At 51.0% G+C, this 11,331-nt stretch overlaps 3 protein-coding genes across 10 annotated transcripts in view; 1 reads left to right on the plus strand and 2 right to left on the minus strand.

Annotated features, from left to right (window-relative positions):
* MPRIP (myosin phosphatase Rho interacting protein) overlaps positions 1 to 9,380 on the plus strand; it is a 77,305-nt gene extending 67,925 nt beyond the window's left edge. For 4 of the 8 annotated variants that reach the window (XM_015642841.2, XM_015642845.2, XM_015642847.2 and 1 more), the window contains 2 exons: positions 215 to 300; positions 4,354 to 9,380. In XM_015642841.2, coding sequence (XP_015498327.1) covers positions 215 to 300; positions 4,354 to 4,425 — 158 coding nt within the window. In that variant the 3' untranslated portion in view covers positions 4,426 to 9,380. Of the gene's footprint in view, positions 1 to 214; positions 301 to 1,375; positions 1,442 to 4,353 lie in introns of all 8 variants that reach the window. The other 4 variants (XM_015642842.2, XM_015642851.2, XM_015642843.3 and 1 more) reach the window with 3 other exon arrangements.
* Positions 9,381 to 9,714: 334 nt separating this feature from the next.
* Positions 9,715 to 11,330, minus strand: PLD6 (phospholipase D family member 6; the record flags this gene model as incomplete). Its single annotated transcript, XM_015642397.1, has 2 exons — positions 9,715 to 10,978; positions 11,087 to 11,330. Coding segments are annotated over 2 exons (486 nt in total), but the record flags the coding sequence as incomplete, so codon positions are not given.
* Positions 10,877 to 11,331, minus strand: part of FLCN (folliculin) — a 13,674-nt gene continuing 13,219 nt past the window's right edge. The window contains exon 15 of the transcript XR_004499430.1: positions 10,877 to 10,978. The gene's annotated coding sequence lies outside the window, so the exon portion shown is untranslated. The remainder of the gene's footprint in view (positions 10,979 to 11,331) is intronic.

Genomic DNA, 11,331 nt, shown 5'->3' on the forward strand with positions numbered 1-11,331 from the left:
CCAAAGCTGATGAGCTTTGAAAGCCTTGTGACATTTTGCATCAGGAAAACCTCGTGATGCAGGGATGCCCAAAAGCCCCCTCTGCCCTTGGGGCAGCGCTAAGAGCCGGGCTCACCGGGGCACTTTCCTGGGCTGGGAGGGCAAAGTCCCAGCCCTGGCCTTGCAGGAAGGCAGTGGGCACCAGGCTAATCCCACTTCTTTTGCTTCTTCCCAGATATTATGAAATCAAAAAGCAACCCTGATTTCTTGAAGAAAGACAGATCCAGTGTTAGCCGGCAACTAAGGAATATCAGGTCAAAGGTGAGCTCAGATGTGCTGCCCAGTGGGATGGGAATGAGGAATGCCCAGCATTTCTCTTTGGTGGGGACCCCAAGTGGGAAGAAATGGGCAAGAGAACAAAATTAAGAATTTCCCAGCCACTAGTGCTAGCCTGGATGTTTTTTTACTGCAAAAGGACTGACTGTGCAGCCAGGCAGGGCCTGCTCCCCAACTCTGGACCCTGCTCAGATGGAGGCATGAAGCTGCTTCCTGGTTGGAAAAAAGGCTGAAGTTTGCCTTGTTCTTTGGTCTTTCACAGGAGGACTATCCCAGTATCTGCTCCCTCTTTTCAGCTGAAATATAGGTGGAAATGTGTACATCATTCTACTTTTAGTGTTCATCACTGCAAGGTTTTTTTGTCTTCATGTGTATCAGCAGTGCCTGAGTCCTGGGCATATGTGACACACGCTTTGCTCGTGTGTTAACATAGTGCAGATGGCCCTGTGCTTCTGTGGTCCTTCTGTGCTTGCTGTTGGTCCCAAAGCCCAGTGATGCTGTGCCAAGCTCTCCTTGGCAGCCAGCTACATCATGTGGGACCACAGGGATAAGGAAGGGCAAATAATGCTGATCAGGAGTCAGCATTAAACACAGGGCAGCTGGGAGGAAGCTCAGCATGAGCAAACCTGCTTTGCCTCTCACCTGGTGTCTCGTGCTGATGTTTGAAGTGGTTGGACCCTTGCAGGGCAGGCAAAATACTCTGAGCTCAGTGCCCACATGGGGAAACACTCACAGCTCTGTGAGCAGCAGCTCCTCAGCTCGGGGTGTCTGCACTGCACCCAGTGAACAGAGAGAGACTTCTGCACATTTTGGGGCAGCCCAGACCTTCTGGGCCAGTCTGATGTTGTGTTTCCTTTTACCACTTCAACTCAGATCACTTTCTGTGTAGTCCCCATGTGTGTTGCTTGGTGGGGAAGGAGAGGAGAGGAAGCAGGGGCTGTGCCAGGGAGTCACTGCGGTACGGGCGGGGCTGGGGCTGCACCAGCACAAATTCATTTGGGATTTATAAGCTTCTTTTGTTTTTGTTTTTTTTGTTTTATTTTGCTTTTTCCTTCAACAGTCCGTTATTGAGCAGGTCTCATGGGATAACTGAAATGAACCCGAGTCCAGGTTCCCTGCCACGTAGGTAAACACACCGGCACCCGCCCAGCGCCGCAGCCACCACGGGAGCGGCCCAACCTCTGCATGCACTGCTCACACCTCCCTGCCAAACCAGAGCCCTCCTTCTCTTAATGACTGACTGACTGATGGGTTTATTCACTGCTAACTCTTCTCTTGAGCAAAGGGGAGGGGAGAAGTTAGTGTACCCAAGATCCGTGTGAAACGCAGTCTCTCTGCCTCTTCCCTGGGGAATGTGGATTTTTGTCTTTCTCCTCTTCCCACCCTCACCAACACAGCTTGTCCTGGAGAGGATTTGGACATGGTGGGGCATGTTTTCCTGTTTACTGTGTTGGGAGCGTGGGACACTGAGTGTGCATGCCTGAATGACTCTGCATGCCTCAGACTAAACTCCAGCACCGTCCAGGTCTCGTAGGAAAACACCTGTTTTGCTGTTAGCCAGGTGCAGGAATAGTCAGGGATGCTTTTAAGTGTGCTTCCCATAACAGCCCAGAGCACAGAAAATGGTCTCAGCCACCTCAGCTGCAGAGGGAATGTCCTGGACTGCCCTAATTTTCTTTACCCACAGTTGCTGCTTTTCCAGGTTGATCCGTGCCTGAGCAAGAATCTTCCTTGCCCAGTAACCTTCTCCTCCTGCTCTCCATCCCTGAGCCTCCAAGGCTTCCAAGCTCATCCAGCAAAAGGAGGGAGCTGATAAGAAATAGGGCTGACTCTAATGAGCCAGATATCTCCATTACCTGGAGCAATAGTGAATTTCCTGGCCCAAGGCAAAGACTAAGGTGGGAGCACCTGCAGAGGCAGGTTAGGAGAGGGGAGCTCCCAGCATGGTGGGTGGAGAGCCCCAGGAAGTCTGTTGGAAAATCCCTTTATCACAGATATCATCCTGCATTAGTCTCACTTCATCAGGCTCTCCTCATCAGCAGCTGAAATGGTTGTGGGACTGCCTGGGGGCTGAATTTGCTGGAATTTGTGCCATCAGGCAGAACAGTCTGATGATTCCTGGTGTCTCTTTCCATCCACTGAGAAATCAAATGCGAGAACTGGAATGCACGAGCTGCTCCCATTTAAAGAGGCCCAAAGTAAACTTCCTTTAGGAAGTGTGTGCTCAGAGACTCTCCCAGGAGACTCTGCTGCCCGTTGGAAAGAGAGCACACAGCATTTGGAAATTCAGTCCAATTTAGTGCTTTCATTTCCATGCTGCCTGGCAAAGCCCTTCTGTGTTTGTGGGCCTGTGGGAGGAAAAACATTTCCAGAAATACAGTAACCATGGGAATCTGCACAGCCTTGGGGCAAGTTTATCATGGAGTTCTGCCTTGATAAATACATGGGAAGGAAAACTCAGCCCAAAAGTCCAACCTGCTGCTGTGATAGAACAGTCCTCTGGCACCACAGCCAGGGAAGGGAAAGGAGAAGGGGAGGTGGCTGCCTGATAGCAGGATCATGGAATCCCAGAATGGTTTGGGTTGGAAGGGATGAAAAGTCATCCAGTTCCAACCCCTGCCATGGCAGGGACACCTTCCACTGTCCCAGGTTGCTCCAAGCCCTGTCCAGCCTGGCCTTGGACACTTCCAGAGATCCTGGGGCAGCCACAGCTTCTGTGGGCACCCTGTGCCAGGGCCTCCCCACTCTCCCAGGGAAGGATTTCTTCCCAGTGTCCCATCTGACCCTGCCCTCTGGCAATGGGAAGCCATCCCCTCTTATCCTGTCACTCCAGAGTCCCTCTCCAGCTCTCCTGGAAGAGAGACTCTGGAAGGAGCCCTAAGGTCACCTTGAGCCTTCTTTTCTCCAGGCCAAACAATCCCAATTCCCTCAGACTTTCCTCCTAGGAGCTGATTTCCATCCCTTCAGTCTGTGCCTTTTGAAGGTGCCAAGTCTTGGTCTGTAAAGCAAACAAATGATGCAGCTGCAGCACGAATTCCTTGCAAGTTCCAAGGACCAGGCTGGCAGGCAGAGCTGTGGGGTGGGGACAGGCAGTGGGGCACAGAGGGGCAGAGCCCTGGCTGTGGGGGCTGTTTTTAGGGATGGGAGGTGGCTGTGCCTCCTCATCTACAGGGACAACTCACCACCTAATGCCTTGCTTTCCTCGATCTCTCATGCCACAGGTTTGGGTCTGCAGGAAGGAGGGGGCTGGCTTTAGGCTGGTGCATCCCCTCAGGCTGCTTTCAATTTAAAGCTGTCCTACAGGATTCAGGCAATTTATTCTGCGTTTCTTCCCCCCTCTACCGAGTCCCCATGTGTAGGTGATGGATTTTACAATTCCAAATGCCAGGGGGCTCCTGGCCAGCTGAGAGTTGTGCCTTGAAATCTGAATGCTGCATCTGAATTGGATCAGCCATCAGAGCCTGCCAGACCTGAACAGCATTTAGGACTCCTCTGTCTAAGCCTGGAATATCAAGGCATCTTTGGCTTGGGAGAGTCCAGGGTGGGCTGAGAGAAGGGGTGGGATGGTCGCTGGCAGCACACAGCAGTTTCCAGGGTTTCTTGAGCAAATCCTGCATAGAGTGGAGCCAGGACTGTCCCCATGGGTGCTGCAGTGGTGTGGAAGGCAGAGAAGGACCAGCCTGCAGGTCCTGCTCAGCATCCTGGGGTTTCAGCATAGCAGATCCCAGCTGGCCTGCCCAGGGCTCCCACAGCTGGAATTGCCCCATCCAGCAGTGCCCTGTGAGCTCCAGAGTCATTCCCAAGTCAGCTAATCCCGCTTGCAGCATGATGTGCCTCTCATTCGCTTCTGGTTCGTTGCCTGGTTCATTTGCAATCTCACCCTGTCTCAAGGCACCATAACTGTGTGTTCTCTCAGCATGTCCCACTAATCCTCCTCCAAGGAGCCCATTCCTCGCTGCCACGTCTCTGCCTGAGCATCGCTCCCCGCCCACGCGCCAGGCCCGTGCCCCAACCCTCTCTGTCTTTTGTCTCTCCCAGAGTCTGAAGGAAGGCCTGACTGTGCAAGAACGCCTGAAGCTTTTTGAATCCAGGGACTTGAAGAAAGACTAGTTCTCCCCGCTCCGCTTGACCACGCGCACCTCCCAGCTTGAGGCAGCACAGCACCAGCACCGTTTGTCTCTCGTTCCTTACGATGTCCTCGCTGTCGTTCGTCCTGACGCCCCGACGGGACCCGGCGCCGCGCTGGCGGTGTCCCCCCCTCGCCTCCCCAGCTCCTTTCCCTGCTTGTGAGATGCTCCAGAGACTCTGAGAGGGAGAGGAAGGGATTGGAGTGGGGATTTTCCCCCCCTCTCTTCGGCGCTTTGTAGGAGAATCCTTTCTTTACTGTAAACCATTACACTAAGTGTCAGTATTAAGGCTCAGTAGCCTGTTAATAAGCTATAGCTCTGTCGGGAAGAGCGAGCAGGGCCTGGGTGGTGTCAGCCAGACCGAGCTCTTACTGCTGTCTAGAGACCCCGTGCTCAGAGCACACCAGGAGCCTGATCTAACCATTGATCTCGACTGCATTTCTTGCACCTGCAAGGGGGGAAAGCCGGGGGAAGCTGTCGGGGAGCGCGAGTCCGTGCCGGCGGCCGCAGCCTGGAGGTACAACAGTGACATCTCGCTGGAGAAGGATGCAAGAAGTGATTCTCCTGCCCCGTGACTGTGCCGTATCCTGAATGTAGGTGCCACTGAAGCCTGGCAAGTTTTGGTGGCTGCCCAGGTGGTTGTGGATGGGGAGCTGCAGCTACTGCCGTGCACCATCGAGTCGGCCCCGTCGGCGCGTCCTCGCTCCCGTCTCGCTGGTGGTCGGAGTTGGTGTTCCAGGGGCCGAGCTGTAAGATCACTTTCTTGCCTCTGTTAGATCAAGCCCAGCACTCTTTTTTTTTTTTTTTTTTTTTTTTTTTCTTTTGCTGTTACTCCCTTCCTCTCATTGAATCCTGTGTATCCCAGGGTCTGTGCGCATGTGAAACTCCCTTTTCCTAGTCAAAGGAAAGTAGAGTAGAAAGTAGAGCCAATATTGACTGAAAATGCACAGTGCTCAATGCATATAATGCTCCTTTTTTACCAGCTTCTTGAATTCAACTCTTCTTGTCAGCAGGGCAGCTCCTATTTTAATTCTTTAATCTTTTCCTGAAATAAAAATCTCAAAACCAGTATGTGCTTCAGACCTTCTCAGTCCTAATAGCTTTTCTATTTAAAACATGTAATTTAGCACCATGAGGCAGATAAATGCATACAAACCAAGGGATGAGGAACTGGTAGCTCTTAGATGGTCACAGCCAGCTGAGCAGAGGCTTCCTAGATGAAGCTTGTGCTGCTTTGAAGATGTGGGGCTTTATCCCAGGATAAATCTCAAGATTCCACCTGGAAGGATCCCAGGTCCTGCCTCTCTGGTCACCAAGGCTGAAGGAGACTGGCACATTGGCTTCCCAGCCTGGTGAGGTGCTGAGTGACCACTTCAGGCTGGAATGTGGAATGGAGCAGAGCTTCCTCTTGTGCTTTGGGCACTCAGCCAAGGTTGAGCCCAGCATATCCTGGTGCTTCCCTGCTGGTTTTGGGTCTGGTGCTTGGTACAGGCGCAGCTCTCAGAGCCCACGGGGCTGGTGAAGCCACCCCCAGTCCTGCCAGGCTGGACCACAGCAGCTCTCAGAGTTACCTTCATCCTCCTGGGAGCAGAATCTCTTTTCCAGCTGCCAGACCCTCAGCAGGACACGGTGTCACTGACCCACAGTGGAATCAGGCTCTTGTGTGGCCTTGCCATGGCCAGGTGTCCAGCTTGGCACCTCACGGCAGGACTTGGCAGCCGCTCCTGGCTGGAGGAGCCCTGTTTGTGCCCAGGCAGGATGCCAGCACCTTGCAGGGGGCAGAGCACCTGTTCTGTAGGGATGCTCTGTGTGCCTGGGTGTGCATGGAGGTCCTGGAGATGGGAGCAGGGTAGGAAAGATGCTCAGCCTGTCAGATACAAAGCCTTTCCCTCATCAGCAGCACGTGCCCGTGGATGTGTGGATGTGCAGCCAGTCCCTGCATCCGAGACCTGGGAACCTTCCTACCGTGAGCCACCTGCATCACCTCTCCAGCCACTTCATCCCTGCCTGCTCCAGGCCTGTGGTGAGCTCTGGTCTCCCAGCAGTGAGAGGCAACATGGATTTGGGATGGCACGTGGGCCTTGCCATTGCTCTTCCCTCACAAGATGTCACTGGCTCTAGGAGAACACCCTCCTCCTCCTCCTCCTCCTCCTCCTCCTCTTCTCTTTAGACTTAGGATGGAACTTTGTCCTTTCTAGCCCACCAAGCACAACATTCTGGTCTCCTTCTTGCCATGTGGACCCTGACCTACCTTAGATTCCCCAGCAAATCCTGCTCATATGCTCTGGCTTGTAGGAGCAGACATTTTCCATGGGCTCCTCTGGAAAAATAAATGGAGGATCTTGGTCTGCTGTACAGACAGGGCTGAGCAGTGGCCTTGACATTGTCAGGATCAGCTGCACCCTCGGGGCAGTGCTTGGGAAGGATGTTTGGGGTGTGTTTACAGTGGGAGCTGTGAATTCTGGGGGTCACTGAGAGGAAGAGGAGGGAGGAAGGTTCCTTATGCAGCCAAATGTTCTGAGCCCCTGCTAAGGGTTCTAGGCTCATTCTGGTGAATCTGAGCATCTCTCCAGGGCAAGGGGCAGCACTTTACCTGCCTTTAGAATAAAGAAAAAGAACCTGCAGCACCAATAAACATCCCCAAACTGAAATAATCCTGCAGAGCTCAGTACTTGAAAATAAAGGGACAAGTCCTTTTACTCATAGCAGTGATCCTCAGTTATCTTCTTGCTTCTTCCTGCTCCAGGCTTCCTCCACCTTTTGGGATTAATCAGTGGCTATTTAATTTAGAAAGTGTGTGGGCAAGCTGCTGCATTCTGCATCACTCCACACTGTTGATAACACCAAAAAGGGAGGTTTAGGAAAAGTCAAGTGCAATGAAGGCACAGGTGTCTCCTCAGTTCCAAGTAATCTTATTTTTCCTGAGTAAAATTTTCCTTCCATTTGCACCATCTCCCCTTAGCCAGACTGAATCCTTCTTTAAATGTCACCTTTTCTTTGCCCACATATTAAAAAAAGAAGCAAATTGTGTTAATTTGCTTCAAAACCAGAATTACTTAGAATTGGTGCTGACTTGCAAACCAGAAAATTCTTTTTTTTTAATTTTTTTTTATTTTTTATTTGATACCAGAGAACTGGGCTATAGTAAAAATGCTTACACTGCAAAATATGTCACTTTTGTATCAACTCTATTTGATGGCACTTCCACAGGATCTTTGCATTTTTGTCCTGGTTTGGATACTCAGTTTGTTGTGTATACTCAAGCACTTGCTGTGGTTTGCCTTTGCTCTGTAATTTTTTCCATTTTTTTTTAGGTAAAAAAAAGCTTTCTTATTCTTCTCTTTTTTAAGAACAAAAGTAATTTAATACCTGTATAGTATTCCAAGCGTGCAGTGTAAATATTTATTCCTCAGCAGTTTGCAGAGGGTTCTCTTTTGTGACTGAGTTGTGGGTTTGATTTTTGTCTTGTAGAACAGAGGCCCCACATGTGGGTTGGGAGAGGAGCAACCCACCCCATCTGCCCTGATAAACTGCTTTTTTGGGGGTTTGAAGACTGTTTAAAATACCTTTTCAAACCTTTTCTGCTGATCTATGCCTTCAGCTTCGAAAGTACCTGTCCAAAGATTGTGTACAGTCTGTTTGACCACTGTAACTTACTTTGCTATAAATTTGGGGTATTTTTTTCCAGTCAGAGGACTCAATAATCTCGTGTTTGATCAACGCTGTGCATGTGCAAACTGTGCCCTGTTGCTACAGAGAGCAGCAACATCTCCCTGCTGAGCTCTCCTTGCACAGCCACACTGAGCACAGCGAGCCCTGGATTTGGGAAGCACCAGGAACGCTGTGCAGCACTTTTGGGATGCTCTTGGGCTTCCCGAGGGAGCCACAGCCTCCCCTGCACATCCACGAGCTGTGGCTCACTGTAACTTCAAACACAGTGGAACTACCAGAAGATCCAAGGCAGTGCTGCAGACACAGGGAGGGAGCTCCAGGCTGGGAACAACAAGCTCAGTGTGAGGCAGCTGAGGAAACCTGTGGGATTTATTAGAGAAACCTGACAAGTTGGTAGCAGCTGAACTAACCCAGCTGGCCCTGAACTCACAAATAATGGGTGCAATTAGCATTATTTTCTTCATGCTTTCTTCAGCCTGTGTGCAGGACAAGAACACTGTTCTCACCTAGAGAAAGCAAAGCATGAGAAATGGTAGAGACTGTGGTAAGTAGGAAGCAGGAATGCTCTGACTTGGCCTGTGTCCACCTTCTGGAGTTCTGGATGGCTTGAGAGTTTAAAGAATCCTTTGGAAGGATGGAGGTTTGGGGGGAGGGAAGGGAGCTCTGTGAGGCTGTGGGTGGTGTCTGATGTGGCAGTTCAGGTATTCATGAATGCTCAGTCTTCCTGCAGTGCCCTCAGCACCTGGCCCTGGCTCTGTCCGAGCAGAGCTTCACCCAACTGACCCATGATGGGGACTCGTTCTGGGTCAAATCTGGGCACTCTGCTCTGCCTTGTGTGTCTGGGAACAGCCCAGGGCGGTTGTGAGCACTGGGGGTGAAGGAGTCAAGTCCCAGAGTCGTTTCTGTGAGGATGTGATGGAGCAGGAGCAGAGCAGGGCTGGGGTGCTGCAGCCTCAGGGCTCTCACACATCACTTCTTCCCCCCTGCGAAGGGGAGGGGTGTGGAAGGCTCCTGTTTTTCCATGTGTGTGAGTTCCTGTCCCCTTCTCCCTTCCACTCCCAGTTTATTTCAGTGCTTTTTTAAGAGCCACCATTCCTGACCAACTGCTCGCTGTAATAGAAACGTCACTTTTTCTCACTGTATTTATTCCTTACAAACCTTGTGTGACATGCTAGGCTCCCCAGGATGTAGCTGATCATTTTTACTTTGTAAATACAATTACCTAACTTTACATTAACTATATGGTAATAAACTATTTTTGCACCACCCTTTGCATGCTGTGTGTGACAGGTTTATTTCTAAAAAGAAGAAAAAGAGGTCAGAGCATGAAAAGGGAGATTTGTTTTTATAGTTGCACTTCACAAAGGAAATGCAGCAGGCAGAATTTTGACAGCAATAATATATTTTAAGTAGTTTAGTGCTGCTGAATGGGATTTACTGGAGAATGACCTTTCCCAGGTGCTTCCATACAGATAACATAATTTTCTTTTCCCCATGCAAACTTTCTCATTACAGAACAGATTAAAATCTGAGAATGTCCATGTAGCATAAATATCTTAATAAGGAACAGGAACTGGAATGCAAAAGTCAGATGAGGCTGTTGATGTTTTCTGTGAAAAATGGTTTATTTAATAGTGGCAATCACAGCACTACTGGTAACAGAACTGGTAACAGAATATCAAAGCTCCTTTCATTTTGAGCTGTATTAAGGCACTTTCTGTTCAGTGTAAGACAATTCTTACTTAGACACTATTTGGAGTTTGAAATTCTTAGGTTTACATTATCTTTGTTCCACTCTGAGCTGCAGGGACAGAGATGTCACCTCCCTCCCCTCGCTGTCCCCAGGCTGGTGATACCAGGTGAGGGCAGAGACCGTGACAAGGTGTCCCAACACCTGGAAGAACCAGGCTTTCCAGACCTCACCTGAAGCAGGTAACCCAACTCCAGCTGTGTCTGCTCTCCAGATAAACACTAATCCCAGAGAACCATTTCTCTCATTTCCTTCCAGATTTCCCTACTCTTCCTTGCTGGAAGAGAACTGTAATTGCCATTGGTGCTCAAGCTTTTACACCGGAGCTCTGCTAACCTTTAACCAAAAGGAACACAATCAAAACTTAAAATTTTTTGCTATTTCCCACGAATTTCCTTTTACCAACTTTCAACAATTAATGCCAACAGGAAATGTAACTGAGGCACTTAATCTGTAAAACTCTTAACTCTGCTGTAGCCCCCTTATATGTCCTTTAGTAACCGGTGTAGAGGAGCCCTTGGGCTACAATTCCATTCCATGAGCTGGAAAATGTTCCTTTTACCACTGAAACACATGCTCTGTATGAACACACCCGGTCTGCACCAGGGCACAGCAACGAGCCTGGCCAAAGTGTTAATGCCTATGAATGGAGCTCTGTCACTGTCACCCTCACAACCAAACATTGTGTCATTCCCTCCAGCACAGGAATGACCCACAGCGACGGATCTGTGGCATTTTAGGGCAGAGAACACTTCACTTCTCTGGAGACATTTGCCAAAGTTACACCCAGACAGACAAAACAATGGTGTCTATACATAATAATGAAATCCGTGGGTGTTACCATGCTCCACTAGCCCTGTGAGGCAGCTCAATTATTTACTGCCTTTGGGAAAAAACTTGTAATTGGCAGGATTGTACTCTTCCCAAATCCTTTCAAACTCATCCTGAAAAGCCTTCACATACTCGGCGTCCTCCACGACCAGCACATTCTCCCGGTTGCTCTGGATGGCCTGGGTGGTCCAGTTGAGGGAGCCTGTGATGAGCATCCTCCGGTCCACGATGGCGAACTTGTGGTGCATGTACCCGCTGTGCTGGTCGTGGCGCACCTGGATCCCTGCAGAGACACAGACACCTGCTCAGGGGGCCCCGAGCCCCGCAGTGCCCCGGGGCCACCCCCGGAGCGGGGCCGCTCGCCCGTCCCGGCAGCGCCGGCCCCGCTCACCCGCGTGGCGCAGGCGGCCGATCTGGGAGCCGTGCATGCCCATGTACTGCGCGTCCGTCACCAGGCGGACGCGGACCCCGCGGTGGTGCAGGACCTGCACGGTGCGGGCGAGCTGCGGGCAGGAGAAGGCGAAGACGCAGAGGTCGAGCGAGCGGCGGGCGGAGAGGAGGCGGCGCACCAGGCGGCTCAGGGCGGTGTCGCCGCTCGGCAGCGGGCACGGGCAGGGCCGGGCGGGCGCCCCGGGC

This window comes from Parus major, chromosome 14, assembly GCF_001522545.3.
Source record: "Parus major isolate Abel chromosome 14, Parus_major1.1, whole genome shotgun sequence".
Taxonomy (NCBI): Eukaryota; Metazoa; Chordata; class Aves; order Passeriformes; family Paridae; genus Parus; species Parus major.